The sequence below is a fragment of the Anastrepha ludens genome, chromosome 2, assembly GCF_028408465.1.
Source record: "Anastrepha ludens isolate Willacy chromosome 2, idAnaLude1.1, whole genome shotgun sequence".
Lineage (NCBI taxonomy): Eukaryota > Metazoa > Arthropoda > Insecta > Diptera > Tephritidae > Anastrepha > Anastrepha ludens.
In genome coordinates, this window is record NC_071498.1 from 58,893,331 (window position 1) to 58,920,262 (window position 26,932).

The following is a 26,932-nucleotide window of genomic DNA, read 5'->3' on the forward strand; positions in this document are numbered from 1 at the left end:
GTGCGATAGGGCAACACTCTCAATTGGGAAATCAGGGAATACAAACCATACAAAAACAGAGCTGCAGAGTTGCAAATTTAATTTTTTAAGCATAAACCTTTTTTAAAAATCAATTCAAGAAAGAATTATACCAAACCTAAAATTAAAAAAAAAGTTCATGCTTGTTTTTTAGAACATTATTGTAGGTATCAATACCAATAGCAATAGAGTGATGTATATGTATATTCACCAAATGTTTCCAATTTGTCAGTTGTCAACTAATCAAATTCTAATCGACGTCAAACTTATCAAATTCTCATAAGCAGTACATTTATCTCGTTATCAGAAGGAAAATTAACAGTGTATAATTTTAGAATTGTTACTACTAAACTTTTAGCCAGGAAGTAGGTAACTCAGTTGACTTTATGTTTATGCGCTTATGTCTAAACAACAGAATGCATTGCAAGCACGATAAATGTCAGTCACAAACAGGATAAACGAAAGGGCAAAATGGCGTTTTTTGTCAGTGAGGAATTTTAGGAAGAACAAGTTATAAATTTTGTGCAGTAAAGCTTAGAGAAAATAAATTACATTGCAGTTTGTATTATAAAAGCTTGCATTAATAAAACCATTCATAAGGAAATAAGTATACAAAATCAATGAAAATGTAAAAAAAAGCTAACCCAGTTAGAGGAATTTTTAGTGAATCATATATTAAACGCCCTCAATAACATTCCTCGCACTCTTCTCCGAAACACATACAACAACACAGGTGTTTGTGTAATGCACAACTAGAACTTGTCAAGTGCAGTTTTTGCAGCACTCAAGATGAAAACAACAAATGAAGTGACGAGGCAATAATTGGTGATGAGAAAGGGAAACATCTAATGTGTATTGTGGAAAGTGAAAATTTCTGCGAGATTTTGTTTGGACGAATCGATTTTTAACTTCCTCTGAGACCGATGCTCAAAGTTAAATTTTTAAATGAAAATGCATACAAAATGCCAAAATACAAAAGTTTAGACCATATAACAATTTGGAATTGATATAATGTGTGAAGATGTTTGCGACAGTAGGGCGTACACTGTTGATACTAATGTTTCTGTTGCATGTTGCAAGAATTAAAATGCATTAAAAAAGTAAGAACATTAGTGACCGTAATAACAACGCAAATCTATTTCGCTTCACTGGAGCGTTCAGTTGCAGACGCGTCGTGCTTGCGCTTACTGCAGAAACCAACCACTACAATATTGGTAACAAAACCATTCGGTTGAAGTTTGGATGATATCCCAATGAAGTACGATAAAATCTAGAGCTAATAATTATTAGAAAAATTTTTAAATTGGCGCATTAAGCCCAAATAGTGTCTAACAATGGAATTAAAAGTATGGGTGGAAGGCATTCAGCGGATTGTGTGTGGCGTTACAGTGAACACAACATGTCAGGTTCGTGATTGTTAACTTGAGATTTCACTCTTAAAATTTAAACCCAATTAAATACAATTTAATTTTAGCTACTTAGGTATAAAAGAAAATTGTATATAATGGGTGTGTAATTTAAGCCCATATTGATCCGTGGCTATCAAAGGCACACACTTATGTTTCATACACACATATTTTAATACTTGGTAGATATGTGGTTACCGAGCTATATATTGTTAAAATACATTATTTTCCATTATGAGTATATTTAATAATATTACCAATGCTTTTTCTCGTTTAATAGGATGTGGTTTTCGCGCTGGCGCATGCCACTGGTAAAGTGGGCCGCTTTACGCTTATAGAACGTTGGCGCAACAATGAACGTTTGCTGGCGCCGAATGAAAATCCGCTTAAGCTATTGATAGAATGGGGTGAATATGCCAATGATGTGCAATTTATACTGCAGCGTTCGGAAAATAAAATACAACAACAACAAACGCCACGCATAGAAAACACTGTTGCAAGCAACACTAGCAACAATAACAACAGCAGTACTACTAACCATGCCACAGCTGTGATGTTGAGAAAGCCTCTAGGCTTAAGCAATAGCAATAATAATAATACTAGTAATAGTCATAGTAATATCAACAACAATAATAACAACACAAATAGCAGTAATTATAATCAACAGCAAGTAAAGTCTCCACACTTGTCCGAATTAAACTCGAATTTGAATATATCGCCACACCTAGAAATATCGCGAGAATTGAAAAAGAAAAGTTTTGGGTGCGTATGACTTTAGAATAATTTTTTTTAAATTAAATTTAACCCTATAATTCTTGCAGAGCTCATGATGTTAAACACATTGAAAACATTGGAATTGTTAAGGGTATTCCACAGCGTCCTAATAACAGTAAAATTAATAGTACCAACAATAATAATAATAATGTAAACAACCAACAACATGTGCCGCTCCAAAAATCACCCACACCCACAAGCTCACCACTTTCTCCTCACGACACGCGCATCTCACGTTCACCTAATTCAACTGCAGACAACAATAACTCTTCGCCACTGCCGCAGCTCATACCGCGCCATGAGAAATCACATTCAAATCCCACTGAAATGTCCCGAACGCATGCTCACACTTTTTCCGACGGTGCCGGATTTTTTAACGATTCGCAGCACACAAACAGTGACACCAACAATAACAATAATATATATCATCAATTAGGTACGCAGACTAGCAAATCAATCAATGAAATCAATTTGGCTGTTGTGCGAGAATCGCTTGATCGTCGCATAGCCGCAGACAGTCCGGATGTGCTGTATGCTACACCGCACAGCAAAAACTTCAATAGCAGCAGCAACCATCAGCACAATAATAACAATAGCAGCAACAGTTGTAGCAGTAGTAGTAGCGAAAATCTCCTCGATATTCACAATGGTAATGTGAATCGTAGTGGCGGTGACATGCCCCCAGATTTATTGTATAAAAATGCACCGACAATATCGGCGAACGGGGCACTAGTTCCACCACCCTACCGTGATCCTCCGCCACCGCGCAATAGCCCCTTGCAATTGCAGCAACAGCAATTTCATACACAGCAAATGTCATCAGCTGGAATGGGCTCTGCAGTGGTGAATAGTTACAACCAAGATTACAACAACACTAGCGATTACGACGTTGAATTTCAGCATTTGAGCGGCAGTAGCAACGGTGTAGGAGTAAGGGAAGGTGGTGGCAGTGTCGGCAGTATAGAGGAGAGCGAAAGTATATTTCAGGCAACCCAATACAATGATTTGATGCAGTTGATCAAATTTCAACGAGAAAAGATTTCAGCGCAACAACTGGAGTTGAGTAAAGTAAGTACCTATTGAAATATTTTAGTTGAAAAATGTGTAATATTTGATTAATTTCACCTTCAGTACGATGCCGAGATTATTTATTTGGAAAACAAAGAACGTGATCAAGCTCAGGAGCTTGAAGCGATTTCTCGTGAAATTACTAAAGCCGATCAGATCTTTCGACAGGGGAGTGAGCAGGTAAGCATAGTATGCATTTTTTTGAATGGATGTTTTAAGATGGTAGCTGAGCCGAATGGGTTGGTGCGTGACTGTCATTCGGAATTCAGAAATAACGTAGGTTCAAATCTTTGTGAAACACCAAAATGAAGAAACATTTTACCACAGTGGTCGCCCCTCGACAGGCAATGGCAAACCTGCGAGTGTATTTCTGCCATGAAAAAGCTCCGCATAAAAAATATCTGCCGTTCGGAGTCGGCTTTAAACTGTAGGAACAATATCAAGACGCACGCCACAAATAGGAAGCGGAGCTCGGCCAAACACCCAAAAAATGCGTGCGCGCGCCAATTAAATATCGAAATTAATAAATAAAGCTCCGATTAGTGGTGCGGTACCTCAGCCGTAACTGTAACCATAACTTTAAACGAATATAGATACCACAACATAACGCCGTAACCATAACCGCAGCCGTATGTATCTATCGAATTTTTGGTTTTCGCCGTAACAGTAAGCAGCTGTGAAATACTTGACCTTTGTTTTGATATTTGCAATACAAATTTGAAATGAACGACGAAACTTAATAGACTTGGTGGAAAATTATTCGTGTTTGTTCTCCTTAATTCTACTTCAATATCAGCTGTTTATGTTTACGGCACGACTAATAGACAAATGCTGTAATGTTGCGGCTGTGGCGTTATGGCTACGCACCACTAATTGCAGCTAAAAGAAGTGTCTACGTTCGGAATCAATATATGGTCGAAACAAATATTTTGAAAATAAATATATAAATATAATAAATATCAAAATCATATACGATTTCTATTTCTAATTTAATGAAAGTTATGCATATACAATCAGCTCTTTAGCATCTAATTTTTTAAATTGCCTAAAATATCGTTTATTGAAGACGGCTGTTTCAATGAGATATCTCAGCTTTTACTTGAATTATGCGTGACACGGAAAACAAACTGAAAATTCCTGTAATATGGATCGTGTACGAATTTTTTGAATAATTTTCACCTATCGTGCTTAGTAATATCAATGATGGTGGCTTGATAAATACACACATTTACAAAATATTGATTATTCTTACAGTTGCAAACCCTACAGTATGTTGAGGAAGAGAATGAACTAGTGAAGCAGCAGGAGAAGACTTTGAAATCTGAAATTGCTTTGCTACGTTCCAAATTGGCTAATTGCGAAACTGAATTGCTGCAGTGCAAGAACAAAATTCGCCTGTTGATGAACGATATTGAAGTGGAGCAGCGGAGTAATGTGACTAAACAGAAGGCGAATCGGTAATTATAAATTTTAAATGTTTAATTTTCTAATTATATGTTTCTGCCTGGAAGAAATTTGTAAGAGGCCCAGCAAAAGCCCTTGTCCGAAGTCTAAATGTATACTTAGTCTTGCCCTAAATTCAATGGCAAATTTTACAATGCATACGACGAGAACAAATTCGCAGAAAGAAGTTCCGTTATTTTTGCTTTTGTTCGTATGCATTGTCTACTCATAAATTGTACTCAGTTTCGTGGCAAATTTCGCATTTTAACAACGGAGTGGGAAGCTAAGGAAAATGGCATTGCAAAAGTGTGGTAAAAGTGTAAGTGAGATTTACGAATTGCTGAAAAAATATTGAATTATTATTTCGAGAATGTTTGCTCACCGCACGATCAATTGTTTTTCCCAAACGTCTGAAGTGACAGACTGAAAAGGAAGTGGTCGTCTTCGGCTGGTTCGAACTAGTGCCGCCATAAAAGCTGTTCGAGAAAGAATTCGAAAAAAATCCTCTTAGAAAGCAGAAAATCATGTCCGGGGAAATGAATGTATTGACCAGATCCATGTCAAGACCAATTAGAGGCGATCTCCACTTGTAAGCCTTCCGTTGCTCAACTGGTCAGTTTTTGACAAAGCGCTTGAATAAGTTTTTAATAGGCAAAACGACAAAATTTATGCTAAAACTTTTAAAGACGCAAAAAATGTTGTTTGGAAGGTTCAGCGCGGGCACTATGCCGCCTCCGTAATGGTTTGGCGGCGAGTGTTTTGTAAAGGCATTTCTGCGAACAAGATGTTAAGCTCGCGGTAAAAGTGTATCGGGAGGATGTCTTAGAAGGCGTGGTGAAGCAGTTGAGCAGAGTGTTGGATCTTCCAGCAAGATTCCGCTCCAGCCCATAAGACCAAAACTACGCAGCAGTGGCTAAAAAGCAATATTCCTCGTTTCCTCCAGATCCGAATCCATTGGACTACAGTTTGTAGAGAGAATTGGGGAACATAGCCTGTCGAAGACCTCACAGAAATTTGGAGAGTCTCAATCCATCTTTGGTTCGAGCAGCGACGTCAATAACCATGGAAACCTTGCGTGCTGCAATAGCTGAATAGTCCAATCGTTTGAAGGCTTGTGTAAAAGTGATTGGTGACCATTTCGAATGAAAATTATTATTTTTTTTTTATATTTACATGATTAAATATATAGCGGACTTAGCTTGTAACAGAACTTATGGTAGGACTAAGTATATAATAAATAAAGAAGTAAATACTTTCTACTGCTCCATTAAGTACCAAATATTAGAATGAACCTAAATTATTGTTATTTTTTTTACTTATTTTTAGTCAAAATGTTGAGCGTGACTTTCTCATGGAAATGGAGCGCATACAAAGCGAAATCGACCAGGCTATACATAACACGGACACGTCAAATAAAACTGCAGAAAATTTGAAGAAAGAAATCTTATTAATTGAGAATGCGATAACAGAAAAGAAGCGTCAGGTGTGCAAGAGAAAAAATGGCGGCAAAAATATATAAATTAACAACTTTGTTATATTTTAGGTGGAACAGTTGGTCAACGAAATGAAAGAAGTAAATTTGCAAAGTCTGACGGTCACTACGTCCGAAGAAATTAAGCATTTTATGGAAGGTAAGTGAATTAGTTTTATTAGGTTATGTTTTTATAAGAGATATATATACCATACATATATACATAAATGCTTTTTACTTTGAAGGTTCCAATAAACCCGGCAGTAGTCGTCGCATAATCGGCTCACCTAGGCAGTTGGAAAATGCGGTACCCACCAGCAAAAATCCGCATGGGGTTTGGGTTTAATTGTAAGGCGTAGTAGAAAATTACTATTCTGAAATTATTCTTATAAAACAATTTATAATTGAGGAAATAATCCATGCAGGAAATATGAAATGCGCAAGACGAAAGTAAGCGAAATTAAATTATAAAAATTGAGCGCTTTGAAAATTTCAAAAAATACCTACATATTTTCGAAGACGTTATTCGACAGTTAGTGACTAGCGCACGTTTATTGCTCTATCATTTAATTGTTTTTCAAGCCGAGATACGAATTATTGTAAATCGCAACATTTTAAGAGCAACAACGACAACAATGTGCATATCAAAAACGCAAAAATACTTGTGTTACTAAATATGCTGCTGATCTACAGACGAATTATAATGGAAAGAACTAAATTTAGAAACTCAACTGCACATTTTTTACATATCTTGCAAACAAGGAGCTACATATACACCCATTTGAAATACATTATTCAAAGATTTATTAAGGAAACTATTTCAAAGCCACCTTTTATGGTATATTAAATTTAAAATATGTACTTAACATAAATAATCTTATGTATAGAAAGAAAGTTCAAGACATTTTCATTTTTGACTAAAATTCACAATTAAAGATCTCTGTTGAAACTTTAAATGTTACAAAACAGTTATAAGTAATTTGTTAATACATATAAACCCAACCCGATACTATAATTCGTATGCCACAATAAGCGTATGAAAAATTTCGAAAAGAAATTTTGCTGCTTTAGACTTACTTAGAGTGATCTATTTTCTTATGATTATAAATATAAACAAAATTATAAGTGTTTTAATGTGCAATTCAAACACTTTGCAGCTTAAGACTATAAAAACGCATTCCATTTTGTTGAATTTTACAACAACTACTGCTGCATATTTTAACATTCCAATTTTTTTTAGAATTTTTTTTTTAGCTTAAACTGCCTTTTTTAACCAAGTCAAGTATGATTTAAGTTTATTACAATAATATGTTTTGTAGCCGATTTTATATTGAATTTTAAAAATTTTTATAGTTTAGTAAAAAGACTTGAGAGTGCAAATTTACCCACGAAAATTAATATGTTAAAAACAAAAACCTTCATTTTGATAGAAAGGAGTCTGATATGTGAATGAAAATCCATAAGTCTATTTAGTTTATAATTTCCATATTGAGTTACTTTAAGCGAGAAGAGCATCAATGATATATTAAATTGTAAATTTTTAGTTTGCTAAGCAACTTATAATTATTATATTTCTTATTAGCTAAATAATTTCTATGCAATAACTGTGAGAAGTAACTGATAAACTTAAAGTTGCCCCGTCGCGTGCTGTTAGATTAATACTTAAAAGCTATTCGCAACAAATATATTTCATCTAAATAATAGTGCTTTAATTTTCATGTGCTTTATATGTATAATAGTTAAGTGAACTTTCCATTGAGCATTAAGGATGTTTTAATATAAAATTTATTTTTTTTTCGACGTTAAGCTTTATTTGAATTGTTGAAAGTTTTAATTTTTTAAATGTGAAAATCTCGTTTCTACTTTATCTTAGTTTTTCATACAAAATATAAAAAAAGTACTTTTGCTTTGTGTTAGCTAAAGAAAAGAAAATATTTAAAGGCATATTAAATGAAAAAAGTTACACATCAAAACGCTGTTTATCAAACACGAAAATTTCAAACCCCTTTAAATAAGGCAAATTCATACCTGGTGGTGACACAAGAACAACAATATTTTGTGCATCAGTCCGCATGTAGAGTAGTAATAACAAAGCGCATTCATTAAAGTTTTGCACGTTTGATTGTCAAAGCAAAGTATTGACAAAGTAGAAAACAAAGAATGAATTCGCCTTGTTTCGTTCTTTGCTGACAGCCGTATGGACTCGGCGAAAGAAAAAAAACAAATCAACTGATTTACCGGTACCAGCCAAGAAGAATAGAGAAATAGATTGCGAATTCGCTGTGTCGTAAGAGTCCATGAATAAACAAACAAAAGAAAGGGGAATTACTTGTTGTGATGAGGAAGAGTAGGCAGTGGGAACAATCAAACAGAAAAAATTATACAATACACACACACACACTCTTGCCAATGCGCCACCCGTATAAAACCGCAAGCAAACTGCATTTGCAGGCATTATAAAGGGTTTTCCAATAAGAGGTGTTATTTTGATATTCAAAGTTTGATTTCGTTGCTTGTGTGGCACGTAGCACCGTCTTGTTGAAAATAAACGTTGTCCAGATCAATACCATCCAATTTCGGCCATAAAAAATCGTTAATCATCTCTCGATAGCGCAATCCATTCACCGTAACTGTTGCTCCAGCTTCATTTTCGAAAAAGTAAAGTCCAATGACTCCACCGGACCATAAACCGCACCTAACAGTCACACGTTGAGGATAGAGAGGCTTTTCAACAATAACTCTTGGATTGTCTGAGCCCCGGAGCCGTCAATATTGCTTGTTGATGAAGCCACCGAGGTGGAAATGGGTCTCATTACTCAAGATGATTTTTCGATGGAATTCCGGATCATTTTCATGCATTTCAACGATCTAATCAGTAAAGACACGACGTTGTTGATGATCGGCCGATTTGAGTTCTTGTGTTAACTGTACTTTATAAGCCTTAAGACCCAAATCTTTATGCAAAATACGGTGTAATAACGTTTGTAGAATGCCTAATTCCAAAGAACGACGAAGAATGAACAAAACTGGGCTTTCTTCAACCCTTTAGGCTACAACAGCAATATTTTAGGCTGTTCTTGAGCGACGTGCACGAGTTTTATTCTTCACATCAATAACTTATCCCAACAGCTCGAATTTTTTCACCAATTTCTGTATTGCGGTCCGACAAGGTGCTTCACGATGACCGAAAAATGTTTATATTGAAAATTTTTATATTGAATTTTAATCATTTCGATGCGTTGTTTAATCGTGTATCGTTCCATTTTTATTAATCGGGTAGTTTCTACTTATCAAATATCAAAAAATGACAGCTTGAAAAGTGACATCTACCGAAATAGCGGACTATTCAAAATAACACCTGTTATTGGAAAACCCTTTATAATATTAACATGTGCTTTCACAATTTAACACGCAACACTTCGCTTTTATTAGTGTTTTTAGCCTAAATCTCACAAATATTACCAAGCCATTCACTGAATTTTCACCAACATGCAAGTTCTTTTTTCGTTTTGTTCGTTTGCCTTGTCTTGGAAAGGGAACTGTCGTCAGACTTGTCAAAATCGCGAAAAATAAAGTAACTGTTTTGGAAAGGCGCCATCTATGGTACTCAATTCGCCTTGGTACAGATCCATAAGTAAAAACACTTTCAGCTGGTTGTCAAAAAATGCCCATAGCTGATACCACCTGATTCCAATTTTTCAATATTTTTTTATATTATTTTTAATATTACCATACAAATTCTAATTTGGCATATCAACCCCACCAATACGCAAAAAGGCGAAGCACGCACACTATCACACAATTGGGTGCCTGTCAAACTCACGCAAATGGTACCTGCAAAAAAATAGGAAGAAGAAGAGTGTTTTTACTTGAATTTAAGTACAATGGTTGTAATAAAATAGATTAGCTTTCGCCACTTCATTTTGTGCTGACATCCTAATATTTCAGGCAAAAGAAACAAATCAGCTGCTCTACTGATATCACCTTGTATAGATTCGCTTTGCTTTTAAATAACTAAAAATATATTGATAAAAAGTATAATAATAGTTAGAGTGGTGCAATTAAAACAAAAATATCTCACTTAGAAAATACTTTTAAGTTTTAAAATTGTCTACGTTTTAAAAATACCTTATATATATACATACATACATTCTTAGTCAAGAATTGGCATTGTGGCCTTTAATTTTATCATTCTACTAGAATTGAGTTGTTGCTGTTTTGACAGCATATACGAGTATTATGTTCCACAAGTGGGTGTAGTAAATAATTTGCTGTTTTTTTATTTTTTATTTTATGTTGTCACATTTACGTCTAGCTAGTCTAGCCATAAGAGTAGCGTCCCCACGACATACGGTTCTGCGTTACCGGAGCGACCCATATTTACATTCGGCCAAGAACATCTTGGCTTGAACAAAGGCTTCGAAACTCCTTTCCTGGATATTGCGATGTAGAGCCTTACTTTTGGTTCATATTCAAGATTCGTTGAGCTGAAATTTTTGAAGTTTTTTTAACGTTTTGAAAAAATTTGTACGTAACTCTGATGGTAATTCATTTCTGCAGCGGCGTCACGTTGGCTCTCTTCTTCTTTCTTGATTTACGCGATTCGTTTATTTCTCGTGCTAACCGACGCCAATTTGAAACACCAAGTGAATCCAAGTCCTCCACCTAATCTTTCCAACGCAGAGGAGGCCTTTCTCTTCCTCTGCTACCACCAACTGGTACCCCATCGAATACTATCAGAGCCGGGGCGTTTGTATCCATTCGGACGACCTGACCCAGCCATCGTAGTCGCTGGATCTTTATTCGCCGCGCTATGTCTATGTCGTCGTAAAGCTCATACAGTTCATCGGTTCATCGCCTGCGATATTCGCTGTTGCCAACGTGCAAAGGTCCAAAAATCTTGCGCAGAATCTTTCTCTCAAACACTCCAAGCGTCGCTTCATCGGATGTTGTCATCGCAGAAGCTGCCATACGTTAGGATGGGCATGATGAGAGCCTTATAGAGTGTTAGTTTTGTTCGTCGAGAGAGGACTTTACTACTCAATTGCCTACTTAGTCCAAAGTAGCACTTGTTGGCAAGAGAGATTTTACGTTGGATTTCAAGGCTGACATTGTTATCGGTTTAATGGTGGTTCCTAAGTATACGAACTCCTTTACAACCTCGAAATCATAACTGTCAACACTGACGTGGGTGCCGATGCTCGAGTGCGCGGACTGTATGTTTGATGACAGGCGGTAGGTACTTCGTTTTGTCTTCGTTCACCACCAGACCCATTCGCTTTGCCTCTTTATTCAGGTTAGAAAAGGCAGAATTCGTAGGGCGATGGTTAAGGCCGATGATGTCAATATCATCGGCATACGCCAACAATTGAACGCTCTTATAAAATATTGTGCCTGAGCGATTAAGTTCTACGGCTCGCATGATCTTTTCAGCATCAGGTTAAAACAGTCACACGACAGCGAGTTATTGAAACTCGCTTGGTATCAAACGGTTCAGAGAGGTCCTTCCCAATTCCTATGGCGCTGCTTGTATTGAGCAACGTCATTTTGTATAGCCGTATTAGTTTTGAGGGGTAAATTCAGGCATCGCGGCATCGTACTGTCGAAAGCAGTTTTGAAGTTGACGAAAATATGGTGTGTGTGGATTCTCCTTTCATGGATCTTTCCCAAGACTTGGCGTATAGTGAATATCTGGTCGACGGTGGATGTGCCAGCCACACTAATAAGGTCTAAGGTCTAATTAGTTGGTTGATGGAGGGCTTCAGCCTTTCACACAATGCGCTCGATAGAACTTTATATTCGATATTTAGAAGACTTATCCTGCGGTAATTGGCGCAGGTTGCAGTATCACCCTTCTTGTGGATCGGGTAGAGCACACTTAAATTCCATCGGGATCTTCACATTCTCTGTGACATGCGCAGCTGTCACTGTTTAACAAGTTCAAAAAGTGTTACCTTCATTATTTAAGCACGCTCTGGACGTCAGTTACCAGATCGTCGTTTTTGTTCTTACAGGAAAACACCGCGATCTACCTTTCTGGTAGAATTTTCGGTCGTTTTTCTTTTGGCCAGCATTTCAATCTCCTCGAACTCACTTATTTCGGTCTTTCGTTGTGCCTTTTTCAGCTCCCGGTAGCGATCCTACATGGCTAGCTTGCGCGAGCAGCTTGACATTCCTCATCATACCAATTGTTTTTTCGGGCTCGCCGAAATCAGATTTCTGTATGAAACTGGATAATTGCGACGATTATTTCGAATCATGTTTTGAACCGTCGGTCGAATAAATTTTGAGCAAAGAAGCAATATAAAGATCTACTATAAACTCGTTAAAACGGCGTCCAAGGCACCATGTAAAGTGGTGAAGGGAATTATTTAAAAAAAAACAAACCAATTTTATTAAATTTTCTTTAGCTTTCTTAAATTTGCATTACTTGGTGAACTTTTGAGACAGACCTTGTATATACACATATGTTCACTTAATAGCAGCGCAAATTTTAACTTTTTTTCATTTTTTTTTATAAGAATATAGTTCATACTACAACAAAAAAATATAACTTAACGTTTCAAGCTGTGTACAAATTTAAAAAAAATTTTCATCAAAATTTCAAACCTTTTAATTAGAATATTTTGAGTTTTGAGTTTCAATCTTTGCAAGAAATTAAAAAAAAAATCCAACAAATTTCCATAAAAATATCAAATTTCTTAGTCAGAGTTTTAGGAAAAATTCTCTGTATGTAGTTTCACAGCACAGTGAATTTCGGTATAATTTCTTTCGAAATTAGGAAGGAAGTGCCGTGACGGTGAATGGCAAGCGCTATCGAGCCATGCTGACGGAATTTTCTTTCCAAAAGGTAATCAGCTAAATATCGACGAAATTTGAATCCAACAAAACGGCGCTACTTGAGTTACAGCGCGCTTAACAATCGAATTATTGTAATATTCAAGCCAACATTAACGCCATACGGCCAGGAAAAAGTAGTTAAAAATTGGACTCGTCGAATGGATCATGTAAATCGTAGCCGTGGGGACATATGCCGGATATTAAATATAAAAAAAATTAATAATAAAAAAAATAAATGCAATTAACTCGCAGATTATGTTAAAAAATAAAAAATCCAATCCAACAATATTTTTGTTTTGTATTATCATTTTAAGTTCTCAAGTTCTTAAAAAATACCCAATACAAACATTAATAAAAAATAATGAAAAAATATATTTCACACTATCACTTTTAAATAGCTTTAGGCCATTTCTTCTCTTTACGCATATCTTATCGCATATCTACACCGAGCACACTGTTGAATCTATACGATTACAAAAACAAAAACAAAGGAATAAATATCCTACATGCATATCTTAACGGAACCATATCAAAACTCACATCTCGTACACTTACACTCTTAATATTGAACACTAAAATGCATTTTTTTAGATCCTTCAAAACAAGTCATATTTTTACGACTATTATTCTGCGTGCAATGCTTGTAAAATGTATCGAATATACGCATGAAAAATAAAAGACGAATTGTACTTAAACTGTGTCAAAAGATTGCAGTAGCTTATCATATAAAACGTTATTCCTCTAACTATAATTGAATAGCATGAAAAAAATTGTTATTGCAAAACACAAAAAAAAAAAAAAATTATGTAATTTTTGCATTTCCAATCAGCAGCAAATTGTAGTCTACACACACAGCACCTAAATAATTCCATAACTAAATCCACTAGAGCAAACAAACGCAAGGACAACGATCCAACAACAATAATTGAATACTATCTATCAACAACGCAAATTGCAATTTAGCAAAGAATTCAATATTTTAGAAAATATATGCAAATTTAAAAAATATGAATACGAATTTGTTTTCATTCAAGAAAAACCTGCAAGAGCGCTGTTCAGGTAAAAGATGATGTTGGGGAGGTCTTCATTGTTATATTCATCCACACTGGAATACTAGGGTGTTCTAATTATTTAAGGGGGAAGTCTACTGTGAATTTTTCAAAAAATCGATTTTTTTTTATTAGCTTAAAAAATACTTTGAACCCTCTTAAATAAGGTACAATATGTGTTACAGCTGGCTAAATTTTTCTTCGTTGAAATTTCGACCTTTTCCCGAAGCGCTCCAAAGCGCGTACCTGCTATACTGAAACTTTAAACGCATTTTTCTCGAAACTAAGTTTTTGTATACGGTGTACACGATATCTCGAGTTCTGATAAATGAATCAGCTTAAAAATTTAATTATATATTCTCTGTAATAGTGTCTCTCGTCTGACATAGGATTTTTTTGATATCGTTATTTGTTAAATTGTTATAAACAATAGTAACATCAATTTTAGGCAAAAAAAAAGAAAAAAATTTCAAGAATTTTTTTTTCAACGCCAAAATTTTTTATCGACATAATCCTACGTCAGACGAGAGTCAATACTATGTATATGATAACAATATTTTGTTTTTTTTGTTTTAGATCACCGAAACGTAAGATTTCATGTACACCGTTTAGGCACCTAAGAAAAGCGGACCTGCGCTTGCAGAAGTGCCACAGCGGCCATTTTGAATATTTTGACTTAAAATTTTTTTTTCAAAAACTTAAATATATAATAAAGATAAGAGTTTAAATAGATTTTATGTACGAGCAATATTTTGTTAGAAATAAAATCCGGAAAATAAGCCTGTTTTTCCCCTTGTCACAGTAGACTTCCCCCTTAACATGACGTTTGTTTTTAACAACCAAATGGATATTATGCAGCCATACATATACGGAAAAGTTCGGATTATTAAGTAGTAATCGATCTAGCCGTATCTGCCCGCCAGGGCAAAAATGCGAAAAAATCGATTTGGAAATTGGAAAAATTCAATAATAACTAATAATACCTATGTTCACATATAAGTATAAGCGGCCGCCGTAGCCGAATGGGTTGATGCGTGACTACCATTCGCAACTCACAGAGAGAACGTCGGTTCGAATCTCGGTGAAACACCAAAATTAAGCAAAAAACATTTTTCTAATAGCGGTCGCTCCTCGGCAGGCAATGACAAACCTCCGAGTGTATTTCTGCCATGAAAAAGATCCTCATAAAAATATCTGCCGTTCGGAGTCGGTTTAAAACTGTAGGCCCCTCCATTTGTGGAACAACATCAAGACGCACACCACAAATTGGAGGAGGAGCTCGGCCAAACACCCAAAAAGGGTGTACGCGCCAATTATATATATATATATATATATAAGTAGATTATTTACTTTTTCGAGATTAACTCCGTAATCCGTAATTAAAAAGTAAGATTTCACATACAAAATTTCTTCCAAAATCTGAGATTGTATAACAATAATTTCAGATAATAACGATACTTTTTGACATACAATCCTGTATTTTCTGTGTAATAGATCATTATTTTTACGCGTGTAAAGAAAAACGTCAAAGTAAAAACTAAATAAAATGGATGCCGGCAAAGAAAACAGGTTTGTGGACATAATTCTAATAAAATGTTTGTTAGGTATTATTAATAATAGATTCATTTTACAGAAAAAAACATGTGTCCAAAAAGGTGTGCCCCCTTATTAATTATTATAAAATGTAATGTCGAATTTCGAGTACGTATTGCTGCCATAATTTTTTGAAACCTCAGTAGACGTCGTTTACGGATTTCCTCCAACTGATTATTATTAGCGCAATTAATTAGCTATTCATTTTTCTAAATTAGCTAAAGTTAATAATAATTAACCAAACCAAAAACAACGAAATATTCCACCAAAATAAATAATTTCTATGAAGAAAACCTTTCACAATAGTATTGGCAGCTGATTATCAATTTTGCAGGTAATCTGTCAAACGTGAACGGGTAGATTAATTTTGTGGATTTATTGGTAATTAATTCATATGTGAACGTACTTTAAGTTTGTTTTTTCGTCATAGGATGTGCATCATAGGGCTGTCATAATGGGTACTTTGCCGCAACGCATTTGTCTGACGTGACGTGTAAAACATACCGTGGTGCTACAATGAAAGTATTGCAAAAAAGCAACATATGTTCATGTTGTGAATGTCGAGGAATGTGTTGGTTGTGAAATACATTCTGTCGAAAAAGTACCGGGAAATGTTCAATAAAACGCAAAATAATTGTTTTATTTTGTCGCTTTCAAAATATGCTCCATTCGAAGCAATATGCATTTGCCAGCGATTAGTCTAGTCATCAAAGCACCTCTTAAACGCGTTTGAAGAGATCTTCTTCTTAATAGCCTCTATCGACTCAAAGCGGCGTCCGCGGAATGCCAATTTAAGTTTTGGGAAAAGGAAAAAGTCACAGGTGGCTAAATCCGGTGAATACGGTGGTTGTTCGATGATAATTGTTGAGTTTTTGATCAACAAAGTGTTCACAATATGAGCTTTGTGAGACGGTGCGTTAGCATGGTGCAAGACCCATGAGTTTTCTTTCCACAAATTGGACCGTTTCCTACGCACATTCTCTCTCAAACGTCGCATAACTTCCAAATAATATTCTTTATTTACCAAGGAACCATTTGGAACGAATTTCGAGTGCACAACACCAGGATAATCAAAGAAAACGAGTAAGCATGACTTTCCCTTTTGAGCTTCACTTTTGACTTTGACTTGGTTTTTTGGGTTTCGGCACATGTGGATAGCGCCATTCAGCCACATCAGCCGCTTGTTGACTGGTTTGCATGTCAAACTCATATACCCACGTCTCATCACCTGTTATGATGCGCTGGATAAACGTTGGGTCCGAATTTACTTGCTCAAGCATGTCTTCTGCCACCTTTTTCCGATGAATTTTTTCAAAGAAATTCAACTCTCTTGAAACGAGTCAAGCAGCCACGCGTCTCATGCCTAAGGCTACCTCCCTTAAACTTAAATGATGGTTTTCCAGCACCATTTCCTGGACTTTGACGACGTTTTCATCCGTTGAAGACGTTGATGGGCGACCAGATCGGGGCAAATCTTTCACGATTTCGCGGCCCTCTGCAAAAGTCTTATACTACTCGTAGACCCGCGTTTTTGATAAAGTACACTCGCCATAGGCTATTTGCAACATTTTCAACGATTCGGCATACGAAGCCCGTTCAAAACACAAAATTTAAGACAAATTCTTTGTTCGATATTTTTATCCATAGTGAAAATCGAAGAGCACATTTTAATTTTATATAATAAAAATCACCATAGATATAAATTTGCGCCATAGAAAATTGTACTTCTTTAAACAGTTGTTATTTTCACCGCCCTTGCCGTATGGCAAAAGTAGTAAGCTGTCAGTTTTTGTGCATTCCGGCATGGCGTACGACACGTACACATAATCTTTTTCGGACCCAATGTGGTGGGCCTATTATTCCCAAAACATACAGTTATGGCCAGAGAAATAGCGCCATTCTAGTGCCCTCTATATGAATTGTTATTTTTTTAGCAGATTAACTCATATTTGTACATATTTTTATGCCCATGTTATGATGTGAGTCACATCTTTCTAATATCAGACGAAAAGTTCCGTCAACTTTTTAATATTTATTTTTGCCATTTTTGCTCGAGATACATATTATTAGATTTTTGATTTAGATTTATTGGAGGTTTTCACTTTGACCTCATGGTCTTTTATGCCCTCTACTGATCACAGTACCTCATCTAGACCCAGTTCCTTTATTAAACTGAAGATCGAGCTGGGTTTGGCTGAGCGTTTGTGCCTTTCTTCCGGTTGCAAATTGCCGATATATCTCAACCTCGCAGAAATGGTCGCAGAAACGACAAAAGTCCGTAGACCAAATCGCGATCATGTGCAGATGACTACGCAGTCTGCAATGGCCTGTGAGAATGCCCGTGACCATTCTCATTTTATCCTTGGGGAGAGGTATGAGGTTTTTGAACTTGTTTTGGTTGTACCACCCCAGTAAGGATTTTACCTGGCATAGCCCTATAGTTTGGTGCCGGCAAACCTCCCTTAGCTTTAGCTATTTGTGCATACCTCATCCAAGGCTTCGTTTTCATTGGGCGGAAGATTTTGCGGAGGATTTTTGGGCCTTTGCACATTGACGACGGGAGTAATGGCGATGGAACAATGAGCTGGATGAACTTAACAACGACATAGATATAGCGTAGCGAATAACAGAGATTAAATAACATCGATCTGCAAACATTTTACGTAAAATTTATGGAAGAGTAAGTTTTTATTATGGGAGTTCAATCGCAACATTAAAGGCGTTTGCCGAGCGGTTAAATATTAAATAGGAACAAAAAATAAGAATAGAGACCTCTTTTTTGGGCCATGGAATAAGAGAATAAATAAAAAAGCCATTTTTTTAGCCATCCTAGTTAACACACTCCTGTTCACAACACATTACACTAACTATTTATTTGTTTAAATTTTGTTTTTTATAAAAATATAGTTCATATTACAACTGAAAGCATATAACTTAAAATATCAAACTTTGTAAAAAATTAAAAAAAAAAAATTATTTTTATGAAAATTTCAAACTTTTTAGGCAGAATTAATTCCTTTTTATGCAGGCACAGCCGGACACATTCCTTGTTATCCTTTTTAACTAATTCGTATGAATCACTAATCGATCCAAATTTCTTCGAGTATTTTTGCATTTAAATTTTATAAAATAATTCCTTTGACCTTTATTTTCAATTACACCTGTCCTACTAACAACAAATTCTCTACAACCTCTCACTACTGAACGCCTTAACTTTTATTATTGCAGAAGTAATCCACCTATCATCACATATTCAGTTGCCCCCAAAAAGAATTCGTACAAAACAATCAGTTATATTGCTTCTATCCCCTGCTCTAATTTTTGAAAATAATCATCATTATTTTTGCTTTGCGAAAATAAACACTTAATTACCAGCACCATAAAGGCCATTATTCCATGGAACATCTTTATCATTGGAATGCACAACATCATCATGAGCTTACCATGGTAAATCGAGCACTTATTGCTGTTGCAGTTATTTCTGCTACTGCCGCTGCCGCTGTCGCTGCGTAAGCTGCTATTCTCCTTCAGTAGTTGTATTTGCTAGAGCATCATACGTTTGCTGGTCATTATCGCTGGCTCATCACGGTGTCTTCGTCTTCCTTTTATTCGTCATCATCGCTGCTTTGCTACTGTGGATTGCTGTTGGCTGTCGTTACTATCGCAGTCGATGTCGATGCGTCGACGTGCGCGTCGTGGTCGTTGTCGTTGTGGACATTGACAAAATCAGCAACAATTCGCCAATTTTCATTCAGTTGGATGCTGTGCGTGCCGGTGCAAGTACGTTTTCATTGTCGTTGTCGTTGTCTAACGAATAGATGTGATTGTATTCGCGTTTGTGTTTTTTCTTCAAAACGCTTTTACTTTCTTGGCGTATCGGTGAAGCGGTTCTAGAATTTATTGGTATTCCCAGTTTACAATCCTTTTAAATGTGGAAAATGACATAAATAATGCTCGCGTGTGTGTTCTCTTTGATTGTCAGGAAAGTGAAATGAGAGAAGAATGACGATTTGAAAATGTGTTCAAATTTAAATTGGTTTAGGCCGCTTATCACGGCATCCGCACTCGCCTGCTAAGTGTGATAATCTGCGTATGTGTTTGTGGTTGAATTTGTTTTCAATACTAAATAAAATAAAATAAAAATTGAATTAAATAAATAAAATGAAATTAAACTAAATAAAGAAAAAAAAAATAAATAAAATTAAACTAAATAAAGAAAAAAAAAATAAATAAAATGTAAGAATATGAAATAAAATAAATCAATTAAATTACAAAATTAAACAAATATAATAAAATTAGATTCAGTTAAATTAGATTAAATTAAATTGAATAAAATGTAAGAATATTTAATAAAATAAATTTAAATTTATTAAAATAAGTGAAATCAAATTGAATTAAATGAAACAATATGAAATATAGAATATAAAATAAAATTAGATCAATCCAATTAAAAAATTATATAAATAAAATTGAATTAAATGGAATTGAGTCAAATTGAACGAAATAAAATAAAATGAAATAAAAATTAAATAAATAAAATAAAATAAATTATCAAACAAAATGAAATAATAAAATAAAATTAATTTAAATTGAATAAAATTAATTAATATTAAATAAAATAAAATAAAATAATTGAAATGAATAATGTTAAATAAAATAAATTTAAATTAAAGTAAAATAGAATAAAAATTAAAATACTATTAAATACAATAAATTACAGGGAACAAAATATAATAAAATAAAACAAAATATGATAAAATAAAATAAATTATATTGTATATATAATAAATTAGTATAAAATGAGATCATAAATATATAAAAACGGAATAGAATGATATAAAGTAAAATAAAATTTATTTAAGTTAAATTGAATAAATGAAATAGAATTAATAAAATAAAATATTTTATATTAAATGGAATAAAATAAAAATAAAAACAAAAAAAAAAAACGAAATAATAAAATAAATAAATAAAATTAAATAAGATAGAACACAATGAAAGAAAATAAAATAAATTAAATTGAATAAAGCAAAATAAACTAAGTTTAAGTGAAAATAAATTAAAAGAAAATGGTATAAAATGAAATAAAGGCAAAAATAAATTTAATTATTGTAAAATAAAGTAAAGCAAAATAAAATTAAAAAACCTGAAATAAAATAATTTTACCTTGATAAAATAGCTTATCATAGGACTACAGGTGTCTATTAGAAAGCTACAATATCGACAAAAGCTTCAAACCATTTAAACAATTTCTTTAATTGGGGCTGCCACCAAGTCGTATTTTATCCTATAAATAATGGACATATTAACTTTTTGCAAAACCTGTCTTATGAAGATAATACTAATAGTTTATGAACCTTAATAAGACATTATTTCAAAAGGGAATTTGAACATCATGTAGAATTAAAATATAATTTAAAATTGTGGAGAACATTCTAGGGTTGGTACGGCGCTTCTGTTGTAATGCCGAGGGAAAATCGCTTTGGAACAGAGGTATGAGCCGAAATCTCAAAACTAGAGACTTGTTAAAAAAGAAAACATCTTAAATCTGGACTCCGAACCAATAAGTATGATACTTTGTTGCACGCGCGTATTATAATACAATATTACATACAAGTACACATATAAGACCATATACCTACATATATATATACATGCATGTGCAGTAGTGTTTAGTTACTAAATTCTCCATTTAATTTATTAAATGTTTTTATATGACTCGGGCTGCATTTTCGGTAGTCTCAATCTATGCCAGTATAAATCTGAAGAAATATTTGACCGGCACGTTTGTTGCTATACATATATCTGAAGAGATGAAGCCATGGTGCCTATTTCTGATTTCTGTTTGCATATTTACACATTTTCACGCTAATTAAACAATAATACGTTAAGCTTAAACTTTTGGTACCCCTTAAACAGCAAGGTCGTCAAACTGTTGGGCAGAGTTGGCATAAGATTGCTCACTTGGTGCGTGACGTGCCAGATTCGGCTGCTTTCTCACATATTAAGTAACAGATAGGAACAGTTTTCAATGTACAAGGCGATTAAGCTTGACTTTCAGCAGTTTAAGTAGAATTACATGGGGTAGCTAATAAACACTCGTTTCAAAAAGAAGACATACATTGACTGTACATTCAAGTGAACAAAGAAGCTATCATTTTGGTTGTAAACGCAATTACATTTTTAATTTTCAACTCAGTTTAATTTAAGAAAATATTATATTATATATATAATTTATGCCATATAGCTTAATGTAGGAAGTGGATACTAGAATTGCGGATAATCTTCGGATGCTGAATGTGATCGCGTTTAAATATAATGATAACGAAAAGAAAGAGTACAATAACATAACTAATTATGTAAAATTTTTGAAACTTTATGCCTTATACGCATGAGGAGTATTTATTTGTCTTTATACATTTTTTTTTTTTTTTTTGAAAATCCCGAGTATTCCACCGTAACTACCAAAATAAAACAAACAAACAAAATTTAAAATAGGTATAAATGTTTATACAACAAGAAATGTTTAATTCGTGGGTACTTTTTCAATTCTCTTACGAAACTGTCTGGCGAGGGGATGGGACCAATCCTGCGCTTCATAAGAGGCACAAAATGGTTCCACGAAGAAAAATAAATGAGGTTCCCTTACATATTCAATATGAGTATGTCTAATGAAAAATGGTTCTTAATTTATTGCATGCATTCCAGCAATGATAAATATTTTGAAAACGAGTATTATTTGGTCCAACAGTGCGTATGAGTGATATTTGCTTCGTAAGTAAATAAGGTAAGAAGAAAAGTAAGACTCAACGAAAACTCAACGCGCTTTGGAGTTACATATTATAAATTAAACTAAATTATTAATAGCATACCTTAATAAAATAGTTGTTGGTATCTTTGTGAATATTTATTTTATTTTATTTTCAATAGAAGTGACGAACGGTCGGTTAAACGACCGATTTCTTTATTTCTTTTAATGAAAAAAATATATATTTACATGAAAAGCAAATATGAATTCAAGAAGGGGTAATGCCTGTTCACAATTCTACCGCAACTCGGGTACTATATTTCACCACACAAAAAACTTCTTCTTTTACGAGTACAGTATTACAACGCGAGGTGTGTCAAAGCTTCCTGCACAATGCTCCTCCAGAGCGGTCGATCTTGAGCTTTTACTTCGTAGTTATGTATTCCGGAATCCTTGAGACTGTTTTCCACTGTTGTTATCTATCGGTTCCTTGGTCCGCCTTTGGCCTTTACGCCCATTAGCTTTCCTGTCATGGCTTTCTTCACGGCACAGTCAGCAGGCATACGGGTAACATGACCTAGCCATCTTATGCGCTACGTTTTAACCACACAAAAAACTAATTGGTTTTAAATTGCTTCTAGTTGGTAAATGTTAAAAACAGCAGCTTTGTTTATTGTCAAAAAACTATTGAAATTTGTGAAACTATTTTACTGGTGAGGCGTTCGCAAAGTTAAAGCCCGCAAGTTCAATGGCAGCAAAATTTGCATCAAATATTTCAAAGTGGAACCACTTAAAAAAAATTAAATAAATAATGGGATCATTCATATTCAAAAAAAAGGTAAACAAATTAGTTCTCTTCTAGTCGTGGTTTTCGTACATACTTCTATGTGTAGCCAGAGTATCATAATTACAAATCGCTCATATTATAGCGCAAATATCAAAAGCTCGAGAAGAATAGCTTAACATTTTTTTAAACACTCTACCTTCCTGATTAGAAGTAAAGACATATTTTGACCTTATGAGAAGCCGATAATACATAGATATCACCAGTTTTAATTTCTTCATAAAAAAATTTTCAAAATCATCGAAATGTTAATGGGTTATAAAATTGTGCAGCCGAATTTTTTTAACTTCTGATTAAAGGGTTACATGGGTTTCGTCGGTAAAAAAAGGCCTATTTTCAATATTTTTTTTCTATGTAAAAAAATTATTTATTAATTCAAACTTTTTTCTGTCTTATAGATACATATTTAAAGAATAATTTCTGAAATTTTCAGAAAAAAAAATTAAAACTGCTCCATTGTGACGAAGGAAAGAAAAAAAAAGTAAAAATTGGAATTTTGGCAGACATTTTTGCAAAAAAATGAAAATTTCGGTCAAATTTGCTTGACGTTTTGTTTTTTTTAAATAGTTGTAATTAAAAAAAGTCGAAATCCTTCGTTCAAGCACGAGTAAATTGTATTTCGAACACCTGTGCAAAATTTCATCAAGATCGGTTAAGTAGTTTTCGAGAACATTTGACAACCGACTTTGAAAACACGGTTCAGAGAAAAACGCGTTTAAAGTGTGAGTAACAATAAAAGTGGCTTGGAGCGCACACATTCCAAAGGCTGTATCTCAGAATTTATTATTCGGATCGACTTGAAAATTTAGGATAATATTCCTGAGATGTTGTAAAAATTAATAAGCAAAAAAAAAAAATCGATTTTTTGAAACAACGAAACCCATGTAACCCCTTAAGATGTTTGAAACTTTTATGAAAATTTATTCATGGAATCTCAACTCGAGATACTATATACCGATGCTCTTGAGCTCTATCCACAAAAAACCGATTAAAATCTCTTTACAGCGAGTACCATTAACGGTAATAGTATATCCTTCATAATTTCGAAAGAAATAATACCCGATAATGCCGCCATGTCATACACCGAATCAAACAGCCAATATTTGTGATGCTTGATCGAGCCCTTCTGGATTGTGTTTACTCCAATAACAGCAAATTCACTTATCGATTTTTTGTCCAAAATGCGTATCTTCGTACTTATAACTGAGCTAAAATTACTATAATATTTTTTAAAAATTTCCGACTGTACAAAGTTCAATTGAGTCCACAATACTTTATATAAAAAATTGAGCACATAAAAGCCATAAATATTTCCATTTCTGCGTATGCGAGTATATTTGCTCTACACGAAAAATAAGCATCCAGAGTTGAAGGTATTTTACTAAATTCTTTGCAAATTGATTTGGCATTTTTGTGCATTAATTCCTTTTTTTATCATAATTTTACTTTCAAATAGAAAAAAAAGTACATGAAAAATGTGTATAAAACAATTGAGTCAGCGCAATTCCTCTTATTTATGTACTTCTGTTTATTTATTTATATTCGGACATCTCATTTTTTCGACAGAAGCTATTACTAAGTAGAAGATAAATTTCCATCGGCTGAAATTAGCTACTCTTTCACATTTCTATGCTCTTGATTTTATTCTCTTCCGGTAATTTTCGGGGTTAAGAAACGAGTGGTCGGTATAAACATTTCTGTGCACATGCATACATAACTGCTTGTAAACAATTTGTTCATCTGTGTCAAAAAATTGATTTATTTATTTAAAAATTTTATAATTTTTTATTATTCCACACTCCTTTAGGAGCTTAAGGATTCAACTAAAGTTTTCCAAATATTTCTATCTCTAGACATAAATCTCTCGATTTTCCAGTTTCATTGCGGTATATCCTCATAAGGCTTTCGCAGACGTTCCATTTTTTCTTTTCTTTATTTCACTGTTGATGCAATTTTGGTGTGTAATTTTCCAGAGTTCCTCGTTTGTTATAACTTTTGGCCACTACATCTTAAGTATATTACGCAGCCACCTGTTTATAAACGTTTGCAGCTTTGCGTTCGTTGTCAAAGTTTCGGATACGTACGGACTTATACATTAATTCATACAAAAAATATTTATATTAAAAAAAAAAAACAAGGAAATCGCTTGTTTGAACGTCATAAAAAAAATAAGTAAAAATAAAGACACACTTTCATCTAATGAGATGCTGACATTCTCGCAGCAAACGAGCGCTGCGGGCATACCTTCGTTTCTATCTCTGATTTTACTGGAGTCTAGAATTTACTGGAGTCTATTTCTGAAGCACACAATAATTTTAACTACAATCTATGTATGTATCTTTCTGTGGTTTCTTATATACGTCTATGGTCTAGGACAGAGGCGGGCTCAACAGTTTATTCTCCCCTTCAGTAAAACTTAAAATAGACTCCCAAACCTGGATAGTGAGGACTTATACTGGATACTATACGGGCCACTGTAGTCTTCATTATCATTTCAGGAAACGAGAAGTAGGAGAAGCAAACGTCTGTCATTTTTGCGAATTGGATTAGGAAATTCCAGATCGTATCCTTTGCAAAAGTGCAGTTTCCGCAATAAAATTTAAAAACCACTAGGGGGCGTAGTAGTACAGATATTTTTAAAAATCGTGTTCATGGTTTGATTTAATTCGGAATTGGAATTGGGTACCTCATAAATAATGTTTTTGCCGAAAATTAACCCAATGAGTGGCATTGGAGGTCAGATATTAAATTAAATATTCGTGTTCCGAAAGTGAGACACCACCCCTGCAGCATTGCCATAGGGAAGATTTATAATTTTTGCAAATAACGTCGTGCCTGTCAATCTTATTTGACACTTATGAATTAGACAACTGCAGCATGCATGCAGGCAAGCAATGGAGCGGTAAAGGTCAAAATAAAGATTTCCTTCACCCAAAATATTTGCTTTTTTCATTTAGTAAAAAGGTATTCGAATACAAAATTGGATGATTAATTTTGCGCCACTTGTTATATTCGTTAGTTTCACTTGCATATAAAATTTTGCCCGGCTAACAACAAAATATGATTTTTGTTACACAGTGTTATATATACTTGGTGACGGTTTCTAATCTTATTTCAGCCAAGTTTGCCTAAATTTTCGGTAAGCCATATTCAGCTCACACTTTTCACTGACTTGTCAAAATGCATTTTGCAGTTTGTAGTTGGCTCAGAGCTTGTGAATGCGTGTTTTTCCTAGAAAGCATCTATTCGGACGCGCTTTGATTTACAATTCCATCTGCCATGCTTTCTTGTGCGCCTCTATGTTCGTGGAATCAAATGCTGCGAAATATATAATCAAACTACTTTTGGTAGTGAAGAGGCGTCTGCTGAAAAGTGAAGATAAATAGAAATGTGTACAATAGTTCAAATGATGATTGTGGTTACGTTTCGTTAAAGATAGTATTTTTGGGATCTCGTTTACTTTTTTTTTCTTGGGCATTATACAAATTTGTGTCATTTGTTGTGTCGGCCTCTTTTGTCGACCCTTTACTTTATTTTGGCTTCTGGCTTCGGTAATGTTGTTACACTCGAGCGTACAGTGGTTAATTTGGTTAATTTGGATAATTCCCACTGCGAATGTATGTGTATGTAGCCCTAATATGGACATCAACACTAATACCCAGATAATGAGCCTAACTT

General features: G+C 34.3%; 1 protein-coding gene across 2 annotated transcripts; it reads left to right on the forward strand.

Moving 5' to 3' along the window:
* The first annotated feature begins 452 nt into the window (after positions 1–452).
* On the forward strand, positions 453–14,009 carry LOC128871575 (uncharacterized protein DDB_G0283357). Of its 2 annotated transcripts, XM_054113431.1 has the most exons (9): positions 453–1,424; positions 1,705–2,186; positions 2,246–3,266; positions 3,330–3,446; positions 4,521–4,723; positions 6,036–6,192; positions 6,253–6,340; positions 6,426–6,528; positions 6,606–14,009. In XM_054113431.1, exons 1-8 carry the CDS (start codon positions 1,353–1,355, stop codon positions 6,524–6,526), a joined length of 2,241 nt encoding a protein of 746 aa, XP_053969406.1. In that variant the 5' UTR covers positions 453–1,352; the 3' UTR covers positions 6,527–6,528; positions 6,606–14,009. The 2 variants fall into 2 exon arrangements, with proteins under 2 accessions (XP_053969406.1, XP_053969405.1); XM_054113430.1 differs by having other exon boundaries at positions 6,426–14,008.
* The last annotated feature ends 12,923 nt before the right edge of the window (positions 14,010–26,932 follow it).

Excerpts from the sequence above, each read along its gene's own strand:
- LOC128871575 (XM_054113431.1), top strand. The coding sequence starts at position 1,353 with ATGGAATTAAAAGTATGGGTGGAAGGCATTCAGCGGATTGTGTGTGGC. Across the intron at positions 3,447-4,520 it reads TTCGACAGGGGAGTGAGCAG|TTGCAAACCCTACAGTATGT; the intron begins GTAAGCATAGTA and ends TTATTCTTACAG. Across the intron at positions 4,724-6,035 it reads ACTAAACAGAAGGCGAATCG|TCAAAATGTTGAGCGTGACT; the intron begins GTAATTATAAAT and ends ACTTATTTTTAG.